This window comes from Bubalus kerabau, chromosome 6, assembly GCF_029407905.1.
Source record: "Bubalus kerabau isolate K-KA32 ecotype Philippines breed swamp buffalo chromosome 6, PCC_UOA_SB_1v2, whole genome shotgun sequence".
Taxonomy (NCBI): Eukaryota; Metazoa; Chordata; class Mammalia; order Artiodactyla; family Bovidae; genus Bubalus; species Bubalus kerabau.
In genome coordinates this window covers 49,577,559-49,596,886 of record NC_073629.1, presented here as the reverse complement: position 1 = coordinate 49,596,886, position 19,328 = coordinate 49,577,559, and the positions used below count along the sequence as shown (strand labels likewise).

Genomic DNA, 19,328 nt, shown 5'->3' with positions numbered 1-19,328 from the left:
CAACAAATGAGAGCAGTCAGCCCCCAGCAGCACAAGCATTTTATCTTCCACAACATTTGAGAACCCTGGGATCTGATCCTTCTTCTCTTTCATATTACAGTCAGAAAGTCTGTGCTGAAATTGATTGTTATGAAGAACCAGTCTCAATTTTAAAACCAAGCATGAAAAAAAATTTTTATGAGTGAAAAAAGTTCCGAACAACTCTATATCATATACCACCATTTTTGTAACATCCCCTAAAAAGCAAAGTAAATTATATAAAGGAACAGGACAATGTGAGGTGAGTATGCTCAAGTAAGAGACTGATAAAATTCAGAGAACCAGTTACCTCTGAGATTGAAGGTTTGGCAGGGGTTGTGTTCAAGGAGGAAGAGCACGGTAATATTCTAACTCTGAGATTGGCTGGTGGGCTCAGAGTGTTCATGTTAACATGCATTATAACTCATACATGTGACATATAAAACATATGTGTTATATACAATTTTATTATGCAATACTTGATACATTTGAAAGAATATATTAACCTAAAATATATGGGCTTCCTGGTGGCTCAGATGGTAAAGAATCTGCCTGCAATGTGAAAACTGAAAGCCCCTCAGGGCTTGAGGACAACTGTGTTCCAAAGACCACATTTAGGGGGAAACCTGGCGGCTCGACGGTCTCCATGGCTCACTTCCCCATAAGAGTTTTCTCACTTGATTCTTGCTGTCTCCACCAAGCCTGGCCGCAAAATTGTCACTCTTGCTCCCAGCTCTTCGGAGATACAAGGATAAAACCAGCCTCTCTTCCTTCCAGTCCTCAGAGCACAGCAGGCAGGGGAGCATTCTCCAAAAGCTGTCCTAAGTGAGGGTGAATGGGAATAATATAAGCATAGCAGGACAAGCAACAGCGGGCTGCAGCAAGCCCAGCCCCACACAGTCTGCCCTTAGAGTCACCACACCCCCTCTGCTTCCCTCCTTCTCTGCCTCACACCCCTCCTTCAGTCTTGCTACACTGCTTGGGGTTGTCTGTGCAGGCCCACGCATCCAGCCTCTGTCGCTGCTGTGTCCTCTGCCTAGAATGCCCTCCTCACCTTTCCTCGCCTCGCCATATCTTGTTCATCCTTCGCCTCTCCACGCAGGCAGCCTTTTTCAGGAAGGCTTCAGGTAACGTCAACTGGGTGAAGAACCCTTATCACCTGTCTCATGTCTCATCACCAACCCCAAGTGAGCATGACCTTGAAGGGGCAAATCTTCCTGCTTAGTGTCTGCACACCTGGAGTTGACCAAGTCCTGGTACAAAGCAAATGCTCAGTCAATCCTTGTAGAAAGGAGATGTGCTAAAATTAGTCAAGATCCCAGAGACCAGATGTCAGTGCAAAGATCTCAAGGAGAAAAGAAAGACTTTTCTGAGCCTCCAACTTTTTTAACCTGAAATTACTTCAATCCAGCTCCAAAGGGCTGGGACTCCTTTGCACACATACCTTTCTTGGCTCCCTTCCCCAATCCCCTTCCCTGTCCCCTGGCCAAATGGCCTTTTGCAACCTCCTTATCTAACAAGGGCATCTTGAGTGATTCCCAAACTAAAAAACCAAAGTTCAAACCCAAGACCCCCTGTATCCATCTTATTTCTGGCTTCTAATCTGAGGGATGTCTTCACAACTGATAGGAGAGGCAAGATGAAGAATGATCTGGACCCTCAAGCCTGAGTCGATGGTCACGGTCTCTCTGCAGCCTCTACTAACCGTCTCTTTAAGTGAAGTGAAGTGAAAGTCGCTCAGTTGTGTCTGACTCTTTGCGACCCCATGGACTATACAGTCCATGGAATTCTCTAGGCCAGAATACTGGAATGGGTAGCCTTTCCCTTCTCCAGGGGATCGTCCCAACCCAGGGATCAAACCCAGGTCTCCCGCACTGCAGGCCTCTCTAAGGTGAGCCCTAAGTCCTGGAAAAGAAATTCCGTTATCATAGTCTAACATCACAGTATTTTAACAATAGGGCGTCAGGCTGTGGTTTAAAAGATGCTGGGAGCTCGGCCACAGGAGCTGGTGAGGAGAGGGAGGAAGCTTGAGAAAGAGGAATGAAGGGTGGGAAACCAGACCTTTCCCCCTGTGCTGGCCCCCAAGTACAGGATCCCTAAGACACACCAGCTGAAGCTTAGCTCAAGCCTTAGTCGGCACCTGGAGACCTGACCCAAAGGGTAAAGGTCAGACACCTGAAAGTAAAGCAGGCTACTTGAGAGCTTTCAGTTGCATCTCTGGCTGACTGGGCAAGGAGCAAGAGCCCAGCATCTGTGGAGAGCAGCTAGAAGTTCAGGCAGGTGCCAAAGCCTTTGATAAGGAGCAGAATATCAGGAAAGACAATCATGAGAAACCTAGGATTAGATGGGTGAAGAGGCAGCGTGAGGGAGGGGATACATAGATTCACACAGAAGAGGAGAAAATTCTATGCCCAAAGTGCTACAGAAAAACTGGGGGTCCACATGGAGTCAAAGAGGAGATTGAGGGGCAGGGGAGCCATGAGAGCTGGCACCTTGGCTATACTAATAGGTTGTGTCTGGAGATATAACTGTCTTAAAGGTCCAGCAGGGGATGTTGCTCCTGAGGAATGGATGGAGTCAGGCTGAGCCTCGGGGCAAGGCAGTAGGGAGTTAAAATGGAGAGAAGGCAAGTATGTTCAAAAACAGGTACATGCATATAGTACATGTTAGAAGCTTCCTAACTGGAGGCTAGGATGTGGCATGTGTTGTTTTCTGTGTGTGTGCACGTGTGTGCATGTGTGTGTGTGTCAGTGTATAACATATAAAAGTAGAGAAAATAATGAACCTCCATCCATGGAGACTTCCCCCAACTTCTGCGCAACTGCTGGTCAATCATCTTTCCCCCACACCTCCACCCACTGCCCTCTGCCCTGAATTTTTAGAAGCAAATCCCAGATATTGTATCATTTGGTAAAAGTTTCAGTATGTAAATCTAAGAGATAAGGACTTTCCTTTTTTTATTTAATTTTATTTATTCTTGGCTGCACTGGGTCTTCATTGCCACGTGTGGGCCTTTCTCTAGTTGTGGCGGGTGGGGGCCACTCTCTGGTCGCAGTGCACAGGCTTCTCTCTGGGGCGGCTTCTCTTGTTGCAGAGCACAGGCTCAACAGTTGTGGCAAAAGGGCTTAGTTGCTCCGCTGTATATGGGTTCTTTCTGGACCAGGGATCAAACCCCATGTCTCTTGCTTTGGCAGGTAGATCCTTTACCACTGAACCACCAGGGAAGCCCAGGACTTTCCTTCATGAATTAACCCCAATGACACCATCAACATCATCAGATCCCCAAATTCCTTAACAGAAATACAAGTTACCAAATATCCAATCAGGATTCACATTTCCCAGATGGTCTTCCGAATGGTTGTCTTTCCTTTTATTTTTCCAGTTAGTTTAATCTGGATCTAAATAATGTCCATACACCATTAGTTAAAATATTCCCCAAGTCTCTTTTAATTTACAGGTTTTCCTTCCCTGTTTTCTTTCTGAAAATTGTTTTGCCGCTGCTGCTATTGTTGTTAAAACACTAGGTCGTGTGTATGCAGGAGGTCCCATTCTTGGTTTTGCTGATGGTATCCCTGTGGTGTCATCTGACTTGTTTTCTCTGTTCCCTATATTTCTTATGAATTATAGATTCACGCGAACTCCTCTGGCACAACTCTTTCACAGGTGCAGTGTGTTCTTCACTGAGAGGAGGCTGATGTCGGGTTGTCCTTTTTTTTGTTTCAGAAAACTGTGAGGTCCTAAATTCTATCATTCCTTTGGCACTTAAAAGCCAGAATACTTCTATAAAGAGAAACCTCCTTCATCTGTTACATGATTACCCTGATGAATGGTTCAGGTAGAAGAGAAAGGATATGTGCTTGATTCTTTCATTTACCAGTTTTTGATAATGAGTTAGTTCCCTAGAATCTTCTAAAGGTAATCAATGAGGCTTTATTTTTGTTGAGTATTACTGTGAATTTATGAACATGAATATATTTGATGTATTTTAAGGAGAGGATATTTGTAAGATCTTTAAGGTCTGGTATAAGACGGGCCTTTCAATGCAGGCAGCCTGATTAGACTGGCAGGTTTGTCCTTTAACAGTTGAGGATGGGTGGACCCAGCAGGGGGCAGGCTTGAAGTGAGCTGTGAATGGCACAGTCATGTGAGCAACCAGTTGACTGATGTGTGGTTCTGAGGAGAAGCTGTAATTTCGACGAGAATTTACTTGAGTAGTCAATCTATTGCTCCAAAAAGTGGATTTTTAAGAAATTCCTAAAACAATAAAAATATTTGGCTTGAGACTTGCCCTTTAAATCTGAGGTTTATTTCCTTCTTTCCACCTTGAAATTTATTCCCATTGTCTTCAAATATTTCTTCCTCTGTTTTTATGTCATTCCCTTTCTATTCTAGTTCTATTCTTGATATTAATTAGAAATTTTAAAAATAGCTGCCTTATTTGCTGGCAAACTGCTGAAACTACTCTTTCCAATCACTGATTCCTCTTCAGCTACATCTGCTGCTGCTGCTGCTAAGTCGCTTCAGTCGTGTCCGACTCTGTGGGACCCCATAGACGACAGCCCACCAGGCTCCCCCGTCCCTGGGATTCTCCAGGCAAGAACACTGGAGTGGGTTGCCATTTCCTTCTCCATCAGCTACATTTAGTCTATGGTTTATCCATGTTATTGATAAAGAATATTCATTCTATTATCATATTCTTCGTGTTTAATGTTTCTATTCATTTTAGTTTCAGGATTTTTTCCTGACCTATATTGCTATTGTCATTCCTCACTTTCTTAAATATATTTATCATGCTTATTTAAAAATCTTGGTCCATCCGTTTTAATTATTCAATTATTATTCAATTATTCAATGTATTTCAGATGGCATACATTGTTCAATTGTTGTCGTTTTATGGTAGTGTACTCCTCACAGGTCTAGTTATTTGGCCTGTGAATTCATGTTCTCTTGGAATTTCAGCTACTCTGATAAACATGCATCCAGAAGGCCCAGTGACTTAGGAGTGGGAGGCCGGTGATGAGCCCAGAACCAAAGTCTCCGGCACAGGAGAGCCACTGTGTGCCCCTCCCACTCCCTGGCTACACCAGATCACTCCCCAGCCAGGTTTCTGCCCTCAGGGAGAAGCAGGGCTGAAAAGAAACCCTAACCTGGCAGCCCTGGGTGCGTGCGTGGGGGGAGGAGAGAGTGAAATGGGGGCAGGGGCCCACCTTCAGTGTTTAATGTCCCACCCCAACAGCACTTCTGTGTTGGTCAGCTATTCCCAGGGAGAACTCCCCACCAGTGGCTTCTGAGTTGTTACCATTTCTACTGTGAAGAGCGACCACTGGGACAGAGCGGTGAAAGCAGAACCTGAAGTCTGGTTCATCCCACCTAACTTTGTGGCGTCTCCTCCTGCCACCCACCTTCTACATGTTCACAGACTAAGGCAATCTTTAGATTCCCCAGCCTTTTTATTTCTTTTTTACTTCCCAGAACCTGCGGTTCCTCCAGCTGCTTTAGTTTCTCCCCGCGTCGTGGGAGAGCAGCCCTGGGCCGCATCCTGGTGTTAAGAGAACCACCTTGACAACCCCTCAAGTCTCGGGGTTCAGCTCTCCTAGCTCTAAAGTTTGCTGTCTGTGTATCCCCGAGCAAATTACATGGCTACTGTCCGTGCCTCGGTTTGCCTCCTCTGTAGATTGGGGCAATGGTAGTTTCTGCCTGGTTGACTCTTTAATAGTGTCTTTGAAAGCGGTTAAAACAGAACCCGGTACAGGGCAAGGGCACTCACCTGTTAGCTATGTAGATGTAATTCGGCATTCCACCGTGGCCCGCCCTCTGCAATGGTTTCCTGAGACTTTCTTTTCTTGCTCTCTGCGTGGCCGCACGCTAATCAGGCCCCAGCGGGGGCGCGCGCAGGGTCGTGGCGGGGCCAGCGGGGATCTCACGCTTCAGCGGGCTACACGGGCAAGTCGGGAGTCGCACCGCGCTGTGGTTTAGGCGAGCGGCGAAGAGCCCCGGCCTCGGGGGAGGTGCGGGGGGACTCGCTCGGACCGTAGGGTGCACCCGAGCGGCTCCGGGTGCGCGCGGGGGCCGGGGGCCGCTCGGGATGGCGCACAGGGCGAAATCCGTGGGGCTCGGAGGCTGCCGCGAGGCGGCGCTGCGCCCTTCTCGCCGGTCGGCCGCCGGGCCCCGAGCCGGCCCGCAGCGGGCTCAGCTAGGGCTCCCAGTGCGCTGCCCCCGGCGCGAAGGGCAACATGCAGTGCCTCGGAGCGGAGCACCTGGTAAGGCCCGCACCTGGCCCCAGGGAAGGGATCGCGCGCGGGGAAGGCTCGGGCCCCTCCACGCACCTGCCCAGCGGGGACGCTTCCGCCTCCCGGGATCCCGCGGACCGACCTCCCGCCCCTGCGCCGCCGCGTCCCTGGGGCACCTGGCGGGGTAGACCTCGGACCCACTCGGCTGCTGGGGCGGAGGCGCGGGAGAGGCTGGCCTCCAGGCGCCAAATTGGGGCCGCCTCTAGGTGCGCCTCCAGGTAAGCACTCGGCGGCTGGGAACTTCTCACCCGTTCCGCACACGGCAGGTGTTTCAAAGGCTTCGTGAACGCTTCGGGCGGCCACGTTTAAAAAAAAAAAAGTTACTTTGAACAGTCTTCGAGTAAGTTTGGGCTCATTTTCTAGGTCGGGACCTAAATGTATGAGTATCCTCTTTTCCTAAACACTTTTCCTTCTTTTTCTGGAAGGATTCCGCAGAAAGAATCCCCACGCAAAGACAGTGGCGACCTCAGATTTATAGGAAATGCACAGATACGGCATGGTTGTTCCTGTTCTTTCTCTTCTGGACTGGTTTGGTAAGTGTGGGTGCCTGGCAGGGAAGAGACCAGAGAGTGTGTGTGTGTGTGTGTGTGTTTAAGTGTGGGTGCCTGGCAGGGAAGAGACCAGAGTGTGGATGTGTGTGTGTGGGTGTGTGTGTAAAAGTGTGGGTGCCTGGCAGGGAAGAGACTAGAGTGTGTGTGTGTGTGTGTGTGTGTGTCCCAAAATAGCTGTGCCCCAAATATAAATCGCGTCCCTGGGCGGAGGTGAAGTGAGGTGGGGGGTGAGGGTTCCAGGTGGTACCAGGTAACAGGTTGTGCCGCGGCTAGAGACGTTTGCCACAGAGCAAACAGCAGTTCTCGGAAGTACCAGTCAGGTATCTCTTAACCTTTTAGGCTCAGTAGATTGGAGAGGCGGGCTTATTACCATGGGCCACTTCTAACACAAGACGCCATTAGGAAATGAGAACCACCGTCTGCAGTGAGATTGCCATTCAATAGGCCTCTTAGTACCAGCCCACTGAGGGGAAGTTCTTTTACCCTCTGGTCTCAGTCCCCCGAATAAAATGTTCCTCTCACAAAGGGATATCCAGGTAAGCCTAGAAATAAATTCCTCTTACTTTGGCTGAGTGTAACATGCTCTTGGAATTTTGTGTTTAGCAGCTAATAGGTAAACAAGCCTTTGCTATAAACCCTCTAGTTGGATAGGTAATAAGGTTTTTGCCCACTCTAGTTACCAGGTGTGTGTGATTGCTGGTAGACCTTCCATTTTAGTTCTGGAAGAGTCTCTTGGAAGCTGAACCTTGATGCTTTTATAACTTATTTTACAGTTGTATGTAACAGCAGAGAAAGGCTCACTCAAGTTCTTAAAAGATCATGTTCATGAAATCATCCATTTCAGATGGAGGCATGCTGTTTCTTCATGGTAAATGATTATAAAGCCTGACGGTGGCTACCACGTAATTACCTTTGTTGAAAAGACTTAAATTTGAATAAACCCTAAAATATGAGTCTCTTTCCAAGCTAGAAAGGCATTTACTCACTTGACTTACTGACTGGTTTCACGCAGATAGGTGAATAACAGGCACAGTGGAAGGTTGGACCTTAAAGGCATAATCAAATGTTCTGTGTTGCCTCTATAATGACCCTTGGAGCTCTTCTCTAGGAGTTGGGAAAAACTATACCTATAACACCTCCTCTTAAACTTTCCACAGATGCTGGTGTTTCTTTCTGGGTCTGCTGTTATATAAATGCAGGGAGCAGCTGTTCTGCCAGTTCCTGGCTGCTTTGAACTTGGACTGTTAATGATCTTCCCTAGCCTCTCCACAGCTCAAACCCAGTGCCTAACTATCAAACCTTCAGCCAGCAGTTGTCTGGGGAAAGGATTTATAGATGGCCCATCACAGCCCAGAGAACTAAGAATCATCAGAGAGGTGGCACAAAGCTGGAAATGGCTTCAAATTTACATATCATTTGCAAAATAAATCTGAAAACTTCAATGTACCCATGTTCTCTTTGCTATATTAAATTTGAGTAATGATAGTTCTTCCTTAGGTGACTAGCTTTTATATCTTTTGCAATATTTTTTTAAACCACAGCCAAGAGGGCAAGGATGTTATTCTGCTTCTGCCGTTCGGCTTTCTTGTCTTTGTTATGACATCCTGACCAGGAACACAGCCCATGCTGGATGGAATTATTGATGGTGCTGTCCTGAGCTGGGGCTGAACAAAGGAGGTTTGGGGTGAGGGACCAGAATTATGAACCGGGACAGTCTATTGCAAACAGAAAGAGTGCCAGCCTTTCTTTATATGTGCATAGACAGAACAGAACCCGCTCAGTTCTGGGCTGTCTCTGCCTGTGCTCCCTCCCCAGTGTCCTCTCCCACCTTGCCTTCTCTTACTCTTCTTTCAAGACTCCTTTTTCCATATCTCCCCACAATTGACTGAAACCTCCTTGATAGCTCCACCGTAATTGGTATACCCACCTACTGTTTGGAATTGCAATTGTGTGTTTGAAGTTGAAAGACAATTTTAATGGTTTAATGTGGTAGTATGACAGGGACTCAGGATTATCCAAACCTCCCTCCAGCCACCGGCCCCTCCCACCAAAAAAAAACCCTTCCCCTCCTGGGCAGGAGCTCCCCTTTATTATTAGATCTCTGCTGATCTGGGTGGAAGACCAGGACCCCTGTCCTCAATCTAAGTCTAAAACCAATCAGAATCTGACCACACCCTGAAAGGAAGAGCAGGAGGGGGACCAACTGGGGACTGGGTCAGCTGACAGTGCCAGCCACAGGGGCACACACCCACCCTCCACCCGAAGCCTGAGAGTAAAGGGTGAGGGATCTGTCCACGTGCACAGGTGACCCACTCATCCTGGAGTCTGACCTCGAGGTTGAGGAGGTGCTGGTAGAATAGGAGTGGCAGAGGCCCTCCTTCCCTGGGATGTCAGAAGTTTCTCAGCCCTGAGCCCTGCCTGTCTTGTAGGCTGAGTTCCTTGGGGGCTCGATTTTGTTTCCATATCCCTTAGTAGGCCCTTTAAGACTGTTATTTTGATTCCTGAATTAGTAATGAATGTAAAGTATCTGAAACATAATTGACTTTGGGAATATGTACTTTTGGAACATCTGGTACCACAGTTATTTTTTCCAAATATTGAATGGTATTTTCTGTATTACAGATTGAGAAACTTATGATACTAAGCTTATATTATGGGAAGATACAGACTCAATCTGAGTAGAGGGCCCATCAATGCATATTAAGGGACTAGTCACTTGAGCTGAAATTTTAAATATTCCACATTCATTACGAAATTGGACAAAAGTGACTACAGATTGCATGATGTTCTTGTCCAGCAAGATTCCTGAGATTCCTTCTGTGTTTTAAGCACTTATTCCAAAGCACCATTCTCTCACTTGTTACAGACAGTATTTTGGTATTTTTCAACTGTGTTGCTTCTACCCCTGAAGATCAGAGTCCCCTAAATACAAGATAAAAATCAAAGTGGAAGAGGAAGGAGGAGGAGAGAGAGGTGGAAGGGAGGAAAGGTGCATGGCTGGATAGAACCTCAGGGAAAGAAGCAGAGCCCCAGTTTCTTAGATAAAACAAGGGGCAAAAGTTTGAGTTATCCTGGTGATCTCAGGCAAAAAGAGAAAATGACAGACTCTTGGGGAAGAAGGGGAGAAAGCAGAGAGGAATCTGCTTCAGAGTTTTAGACTAGTGTCCCTCCGTAACCTGCTAAAGCAAGTACTAGAGAAGCGCACCCTCATCAGCGGTCCTCAACCTTATTGGCACCAGGGACTGGTTTCATGGAAAACAGTGTTTCCACGGACGGGGATGGAGATGGTTAGGGGATAATGCAAGTGTATTATATGTATTGTGCACCTTATTTCTCTTATTACATCAGCTCCGTCACAGATCGTCAGGCATTAGATCATGGAGGCTGGGGACCCCTAATTGATCTGACTTGCTGTTGTCACTGCTGAAGGAGGGAAGGGCATTCGTGCTGGGGAGATTTGATTTTACCAGGTTCCATTTTATATCAGCATTCAAGGATGTGGGGGGCTGCTTTCCAGCCCTTTGGCCAGGCTTTCACGTGCCACTTGGGTTTTGCCAGGTGTTCATCATGGGCTACTCAGTGGCGGCTGGAGCCACAGGAAGACTCCTTTTCGGCTACGACAGCTTTGGGAATGTGTGTGGCAAGAAGAACTCCCCAGTAGAAGGGGCTCCTCTTTCAGGGCAGGATATGACTCAAAAAAAGTAAGTGTTGAAGTAAGTCCTCAACCTACAGAGGGGCTAGATTTCACAACTTCGTATAAATTAGTTGTTTTGAGCCTGGAAACTGTTTTCCTGCTCAAAACTCTATCAACCCAACTCATAAAAGGAAATTTTGATGTGGTAGTAAGGACACAGGTTTTAGTACTAGCCAGTCCCAAGTTCAAATTCAATCCTTGCTGCTTTTCAGCTGTGTGACCTTGAGCAGGGTACTTAACTTCTCTGAGCCAAATTTTATCTTTTAAAACCAGTTATTATACCTATCTCATAAGGCTGTTTTCAGGATCCACTGAGACACTGTATGAGCTAAGGCTTAATAAGTGTTAATTGTCACTATTATTATCCATTATGTGTGTGCGTGTGTGTGCTTAGTCATTCAATCATGTCTAACTCTTTGCAGCCCCATGAACTGTAATCCGCAAGGCTCATCTGTTCGTGGAGTTTTCCAGGCAAGAATACTGGAGCAGGTTGCCATTTCCTCTTCCAGGGGATCTTCCCAACCCAGGGATTGAACCTGCATCTCTTAAAGTCTGCTGCATTGGAAGGCGGGTTCTTTAGCGCTAGCACCACCTGGGAAGCATTATTATCTACAATGTATCAGAATCATGTTACTAACTATACACCAAACACAATATTGTTTCTATGTGGAAATACCTCAGTCCCACCTGGGGATACTGAGAACCTGTGTCCCACTCCCTCCCCAGCCTACACGCCCAGCTGTGGCACTGTGGTGCCTACTCTTATACCCCAGACTCCAAAAGAGAAACCAAAAGGGGAGAGAAGAGACAGGAATCCCCCAAGGGGAGAGTAATCCCTGGCCATGATTTTCTAAGATGGATAAGGCCTTATAATAACTTCAAGACTTGATAATCAAAAGCAGCTCCTAGGAAAGACATCTGAAGTGTGTAAGGTCCTGGGTATAAGTTTGGAGTCACCAAATACAGATCCCAGAGCAGGCCTCTTCTACCCCTGAATGTTGCTTTCGAGTAAAGGGCTTTGGATTGCTGGAAATGGATTGCCCCGGGGCCATTTCCCCCCACATTTGTGGGTGTCATTCACAAAAAACACAGGGACGACGGGGCTTCCCAGATACACCTGTGCTTCTCTTTGGACACTGTATTCATAGTGCAGTGCTGGGAAATAGTCATCCTCTTTGAAATGAAAAGTATATATTTTATTAATAGCCAAAAGGTAGAAGCAACCAAGTGTCCAGCCGATGAATAGTAAACAAAATGTATGTACATATAATGGGATATTTTTTTAGCCTTTTTAAGGAAAGAAATTCTGACACATGCTACAACATAGATAAATCTTGAGGATATTATGATAAGTGACATAAGTCAATCACAAAAAGATAAATATTTTGATTCCACTAATATGAGCTGTCTAGAGTAGTCACATTCATCGAGACTGAAAGTAGAATGGTGGTTGCCAAGATTTGGGGATGATGAATTATTATTAGTGGGTACAGAGCTTGTTTTACAAGAAGAAAAGATTCTTGTGGGACGGTGGGTGGGGTGGGTGGTAGTGATGGTTGTACAACAACGTGAATGTAGTTCATGCCGCTCACACACAAAATCTTTAAGATGGTAAAATTTCATGTGTATTTTACTGCAATTTTTAAAACTTAATAAAATAAGTAGAATAAAGTGTATAGTTATCATACACTTGAGAAATCTGTTCCCCCATCTCCTGTTACACCCCCCCCAACCCCAGTTGAGGGAAAAGAAGCTTCTGGGACCCCTTCTCCAGGTCTCTATGCTGGGGGACTGCCTACAGGGCTCTTGACCTGACATTGCTCTGATCTCAGCAGCCTGGATAAGTGTAGGGCATGGGTCTGGGAGCTGCTGCTGCCAGCCCTCACGTGACCTCGTTAATGGCAACAAGCAGTTTTGTTCTTGTGCCCAGTGGCTGGGCCGCTGCAGCAGGAAGGGTCTCGAGTTTCCTGGCTCAAACTGGGAGGTGGGGGAGGGCTAAACCTTTAATTCACAGCCTCGGCCTCCTCCTCTCCCCTTCTCACTTCCCTGGGTTGAGCTGTTCTCTGAGATATAGTTGAATACACTATGCTTTCTGTGGACTTCACAAGTCATTCATGCACTGGCCTCACCTGGCAAACCCGGGGCAGTGTTATCAGTCCTTTCTGTTTCTCGGCGACTTCCTCGGAGAACGCCCTAGTGTTATCAGCATCCCAGAAAATGCTGAATCTGAAAGAGGGAAGTTTTGTTAACATTTGAATACAGCTCCCAAACTGTACAACTCCATAGATGACCCCAGGTGGGCATAATACTTGTTAAATTATGCAGGAAGTATTTGATGATGAAAGTTGACCTTAATTATTCCCATGTTTGATAGCATGTGGGTATCATTTAAGTCCCACAATTAAACTCAATGACAGGAAATGCTCTACGACATTCTCCTTCTGTTTCATCTGCCTCCTAGGCACGTGTTTTTTATGAATTCCTGCAACCTGGAAGTCAAGGATGTGAGGCTCAGTTCCACCGTTCTCTGTGTATCCAGTTGTCCTGAAGAGCAGCTTGATACCCTGGAAGAGGTCCAGCTCTTTGCAAACACCAGTGGTGGGTACCAAAAGATGGGGCCTCTATTCCCCCTAAGGCTGGGGATCGTGGCAGGGTAACCTGTACAGACATAGATGAGATCATCTGCCTTGCCCCTGCTTCCTCTGCAAAGTGGGAAATTGTCCTTCCTTGTGGGTGCCTCTCCTTGTGTAGAAAGGGCCGTAAACATTTTCTCCTGAGCTTAATTGCATTCAGGTTTATCTGGAATTCATCTGAAACCCAAGCTGTTCTCTGCTCTCTGCCAGGGTCTGGTCTGCCGTTGAAAGCGGGAGGAAACAGCAGACATTGAGGGCCTGAAGGCAGGGTCAGACGGAGGTCAGAGAAGTGCACTTGGCAGGTCCAGTCCTAGAGAGGCACCCACAGGCTTCGGGTTGAATTGCCGACAAGTATGTTCTTTCATTAAAATATTCGGGCTGTGGATAGTTTCACTGACCAGTGGGACAGTTGTATGTTGTTCCAAAAGCACTTATGTAACTTGCTCTGAGCCTGCTTTTCAGATTAAACAAGCAAAGGGAAATAAGAAATTCGAGGCAGCCCACTGCAAATTTCATCTGCCTGAGAAGTGGGGTGCCAGATTTTTAAAAATTATTTGCAAGACTGGGTTAAAAATATCAAGCCTATATAATAAATCATCTTCAAATCATTTTGTTACCAATCATTTTATAACTGTTGAATTTGGCATTTTGGGGAGAGGAAAGGAGAGAACCTGATTTGATCTCAACTGGATGCTTATTCTTTTTGTCTTTAGGACACCCAGAGACCTGTTTTCTAAATCTGAGCGGTTTATTCTATCTTTTCCAAAGTTGGGTAAAATGACTATGGTTTCTTTACTAGCTCCCCTAGACAGATAAGTACAATGAAGGAAAATGGTATAGCCTGTGTGTTTTCTGCTTCCAGGGTCCTTCCTGTGTGTTTATAATTTGAATTCCTTCAACTACACCCAGATTCCAAATGCAGACTTGCTGTGCCCCAGGCTACCAGTTCCCCCAAGGTAAGAGCTTTCAAACGTTTTCCTTATCCATTAACAAAACTTATTGGGTACTTGGTGAGAGTCTCTTCCTCTTCTCCATAAGAAGCAGGCCTTGGGGGGCAAGGCCAGATGGTCAACACACCTTTTTTCTCAGTGACAATAGAAAACAGGTCCTTCTCGAGAACATCACTCAGCAAGCTGCTTTCACAGTCTTATTCATCCCTATAGACTAGGGCAATCCCTGGCACAGAGGAGGGCTCCTGTAATTAAAGCTCTCAGGGTGAAGCAGTAGTTGCCCTGCCATGATTAATGGCTCACGTGTGAGCCATGGAGAAGGCTGAGGGGGGAAATGCAATTAATTACCACCACCACCATCAGGATGCTGAGAGGTACTGAAGGAGGACTTGGGTTTATTTTGCATTACCATTCTTTTGAAAATTATATGTTTACAGTGAATGAGACCTCTGTGCAAAATCCCTTCAAGATAATCACAATTTAAGTAGAACCAAGGCATTATGCCAGCTCCCTAGGATAATGTTCATCAAACTTGTGGTCAGGATTCCTGGTAAGAAATGTATTACATCACAACTCCAGTATACACGTATCTTCATACATACTGATGTATATGGAAACAAACAAAGTCTCACAAAACAAGACGTCTTCCTTACTAATAGTTCCTAGTCTGTTTCAGTTTTTTAAAAAGTAATATATTTCATAATCTTCTAACAGCTTGAAAAATGCTGAGATAGCAGGTTCTAAGACAAATGAGTAGATTTTAACAGAACAGGGGGAAGAATATAGGTAACCGTCCTTGTGTCCTTTTCCAAAATACTTTGTGTTATAAGTAATTGAAAGAGGAGAGAATTATTTCCAGAGGAGAATACCTGTAATACCTTATTTTTAAAAATCTGATTTCTTATTAGATGTCATAAACATATCTCAATGAAACATAACTAAATCCAGAAAAAGCTAACATATTCCAGTAACTCAAACAAAAATGATTTAATATGTGGAGAGAAGGTTTTTTTTAACTTTATACCCTTTGACCATATCTCCCCTTCCGCCCCCACCCTGTGGGTACTACATTCTGTTCTCTGCTTCTGTGAGATAAACTTTTAGATTCCACATATAAGTGAGGTCATGCAGTGTTTGTCTTTTGAGAAGGATTTTTTAAAGAACACTATTTGTGTTCTGGGCCTGAAGAAGGAATTGAAAGAGAATAGAATATTTAAGGCTGTAATTTAACCATAGTTGAATAAACCCTCCTCCTACTATCAATGGTATGATTACTATAATTCCCTGGGAAGCTTATATCTTGATATTGATGATAATAACAAACATCTATTGAGTCTGATGCTTGCCCAAAAATTATCATATACTTTTCTAAGCTCTTAACCTGTGTTAATTTACTTGGACCTCATAAAACCTGTGTGTTGTAGATATTTCCATCCCTATTTTATGGCTGAGAAAGCTGTTGCAGAGGCAGGTTAAAGTTATACAAGTGGAAGAGCTGGCATTCAAACCCAGACAGCATCCACATTGGTTCCTGTAACTCTAAGCAAACAGGTCTTTGTTGGTTGTATTTTGTCTGGCAAATAACCTAAAGGGCTCACAGCAAGCTGGGGAGGGGATGGCGGGGTTGGTCCTGTACCCTGTGTCCCCGGATCACCATCTTTTCTACGTCTCAAGCCAGTCTTAGTCCTTTCACCGCTTAAGTGCAGACCTTTCCAACACTTAGTTTTTCAAGTGAAGACAAAACTGCTGATGACTGGTTTTTCTTGGATGGAGTTAGGGAGATAAAAAGTAGCCTTGAGGGCTCCATTTCCTTTTCCTACACAAGCAAGTAGTTGTTTTAAGATGGAAATTATCATATTTTATCATGGAAGAGCAGTGCCAAGAGTGAAAAGCTTGAAAACATGAGAAGTGTGACCATACAGCCAAAGAACGTTTTCTAAATACTTCTCTTTGACTAAACCAATTGTTTCTTCTTTCTGGGTTGATCATGTGAGGTATAACATACCCTTTTAGAGCAATGACTGAGTATTGAGAAGGTTTGTATACCTAGGAACAAGCTGCTAAGAGCAGTGAAAAAATACTGCAGATAACAAGCAAGCATATCTTTTTCCTTTTGGTGTTCAATGTAATATTGTATTTTGAGTCCCCACCCCCATTAGATTTTAGATTTAAAATCTAAAAGGCTTGGGTTTTTCCCTCTAGTAAATTCTATTTCTAGCCTCTCACATAGGAGCCTGTGCATGTCACTGCAGTGTTTGCTTGAATAAATTCTATGTATAGGGTCATCTAAATACACAGTCAGCTTTCTAGATAGTTCCCTGTGTATTTGAGTGGCTTTCCTGGTTGGGGAGGAAAAACAGAAGCAGGAAAAAAAACCACCGTTTGTGGACCAATAGACACATCCCCTGCCCCAGCTAATGACGTACTCATTAATATGCATCTGGCTGGTCCGCAACCTACCAGGGATGATCCACACTTTACATGCCTCCCTCCATCATTCTCAGAACTAAGATGGAATCAGCATAGGGCAATTAAATGCCTAAAAAGCACAATATTTAACAAGCCACTTTGTCAAAATTAGGGTCTTATGGAGAATTGTGTTTGGGGAAAAACAAATAAAATGACATGAAATCTTTATCTGATCTTATTTTTTGAAAACGCTAAATAAAAATTCAGAAAGCATTTTCTTTCAAAACAATTCAGATTCTTTGGTGTTAAGACTGTTTAGTAATAGAAAAGAAAAAAATTCAAAATTTAAACATTGGAAAGCAGGAGTTAAAATTTATATGTGGTAAGATATACATACTGCTTTATATGCCCTATGGTCCCAAGGGTTGCAAAGAGTCAGATGTGACTTAGCAACTGAACAACAATGTGGTAAGAAAATTAATTGAGAAACAACAAATGATAAGAACTAAGGTAGCAGGGAACAAGATTAATATACTGAAATCTGTAGCATTCATATGTTTTTTGAGAAGACTGCTTTTATCACAGCAAGAAAAAGTATATACAAAAAAATGCCTAGAAATTAACAAAACTATATAAGAACCACAGGATGAAAGCTTACATATGCTTCTGAGGTACAAAGTAATCTTGAACAAATAGGAAGATAGAATGGCTTCTTGATGGTATGGCTCAACTTGATAAAAATGTTACTTCCCTCTACAGTATTTAAGATGTTATTTCTAAGTTGAAAAATATAGGTTTATCATTGATTAAAATAAATATAATAGGAATTTTTCAGTAGCTAGATAAGCTGATTTGAATGTCTGTAAGGAAAAAAATTCTCTTAAATGACCATGAAAAATCTGAAGAAAACAATGAAGGAAAACCAGTCCTTCCAGTTTTTAAAACATAATGTTTAATAATTGAAATACTGTGGTACTAGTTCATACGTAGAAAGGTCAGTGAAAGATATTATATAATCCAAGAATAGGAATTCTTATAAGAATTTAATACATGATAAAAAATGGCATCTCAAATCAGTGACAGAAACTTGGACTATTCAACAAGTGGTGTTGGGACAGCTGGGTAGGAATCCAGAGGGAAAAACTGGATCTATACCTCATGACTTACATGGATAAATTCCAAATAGATTAAAGATCTTAACTTACAAAGTGAAATCAGGAAGTACTAGAAGACAGGGGAGAATTCTCTTATAACCTGGAAGTAATGAAGGCTTCTCACTCTGACTTAAAATTCAGGAGACATAAAACTAAAAAAGTCAGTAAATTCGGCTACATTAAAAAGAAGCATTTCTGCATGACCAAATAGTAGAAGCAAAATTAACAGGCAGATAAGTTACAATTCATATAAAAAAAGATTGACCTCTGATTTATGAAAGGTCTTACTAATCAACTTTTAAAACACCAGTATCACAATATAAAACTGAAATGAGAATATGAATAGATGCTTCAAAGAAAAGTGCAGTATTTTTTAAAGATACTAAAAAAGACTGAACCTTCCTTATGATAGGGGAAATTCCATTTAAGACTCTCATGTTTTCACCTCATAGACTCAGTTCAGTTGCTCAGTCATGTCTGACTCTTTGTGACACCATGGACTGCTGCACACCAGGCTTAAACTGGCAACATGTTTTTTGTTTTTAAAAAAAAGGCACCCTTTGCAAAACGGTAGGGAAATAGGCACTTTTATGCAATCCTGAAGCAGGATTCTAAGGAGGGTAATTCATCAGTATTCATCAGTCATTAATGTATAGTACATGCATTCATTAATTTGCATTGAAGTATGGTTGATTTACAGTATTGTGTTAGTTTTGGGTGTATAGCATAGTGATTCAGTTTTTTATTTTTCTGATTATAGCTTATTACAAAATATTGAAAATAATGACCTGTATAATATAGTAAATTCTTGTTGCTTATCTGTTTTATGTGGAGTAGTTTTTATCTGTTAACCCCATACTCCCTCCCTCTTCCCTTTGGTAGTCACACGTTTGTTTTCTATGTCTGTGCGTCTGTTTCTGTTGTGTATATAGATTCACCTGCATTACTTTTTAGATTCTGCATTATAAATGATATAATATTTGTTTTTATCTGCCTGGCTTACTTTACTAAATATGATGTTCTCTGAGTCTCTCCATGTTGCTGCAAATGGGAATATTTCATTCTTTCTCATGATAGAATAATATTCCATTATATGCATATACAACATTATCCATTCATCTATTGATGGACATGGGTTGCTTCCATGACTTGGTTATTATAAATAGTGCTGCTATGAACATTGAAGTGCCTCTGTCTTTTCAGATTAGAGTTTTCATTTTTTTATGGCATGTACCCAGGAGTGGTATTGCTGGATCATATGATAGCACTGTTTCTAGTTTTTTAAAGGAATCTCCATACTGTGTTCTCTAGTGGCTGCACCAATTTATATTTCCACCAGTGGTTTACAAAGTGGTGTAAAAGGAACTTAAGTGCTCCCCTATTGGGTGTATATATATCAATGAGTATAATATCCTCTTCTTGTATTGATCCCCTTTTCATCATTTAATGCTCTTCTTTATCTTCCTTTATGACCTTTGTTTTACCTCTTCTTTCTTCTTGTCTTCATTTGCATTAAATTTTTCCATACCCTCACTTTCAGTATGTGTGTGCCTTTTGCCCTGAAGTGAACCTCTTGTAGGCAGCATATTATAGATTCTTGTTTCTTTTATCCAATCTACCATGCTGTGT

At 43.6% G+C, this 19,328-nt stretch overlaps 1 protein-coding gene and 1 long non-coding RNA gene across 30 annotated transcripts in view; one reads left to right on the top strand and one right to left on the bottom strand.

Moving 5' to 3' along the window:
* Positions 1–465: 465 nt before the first annotated feature.
* LOC129655099 (uncharacterized) lies at positions 466–5,923 on the bottom strand. Of its 8 annotated transcripts, none has more exons than XR_008715763.1 (3): positions 5,786–5,923; positions 1,073–1,271; positions 466–839 (listed from the first exon to the last, which is right to left on the bottom strand). It is a non-coding gene; the product is annotated as an uncharacterized LOC129655099 (long non-coding RNA). The 8 variants fall into 8 exon arrangements; XR_008715768.1 differs by lacking the exon at positions 5,786–5,923 and adding an exon at positions 2,804–2,818 and having other exon boundaries at positions 1,073–1,299; XR_008715766.1 differs by lacking the exon at positions 5,786–5,923 and adding an exon at positions 2,511–2,534.
* Positions 2,275–19,328, top strand: part of SLC44A3 (solute carrier family 44 member 3) — an 86,848-nt gene continuing 69,794 nt past the window's right edge. For 5 of the 22 annotated variants that reach the window (XM_055585047.1, XM_055585037.1, XM_055585036.1 and 2 more), the window contains exons 1-5: positions 6,148–6,278; positions 6,734–6,841; positions 10,418–10,560; positions 13,015–13,151; positions 14,049–14,142. In XM_055585047.1, coding sequence (XP_055441022.1) covers positions 6,252–6,278; positions 6,734–6,841; positions 10,418–10,560; positions 13,015–13,151; positions 14,049–14,142 — 509 coding nt within the window. In that variant the 5' untranslated portion in view covers positions 6,148–6,251. The other 17 variants (XM_055585043.1, XM_055585042.1, XM_055585039.1 and 14 more) reach the window with 17 other exon arrangements.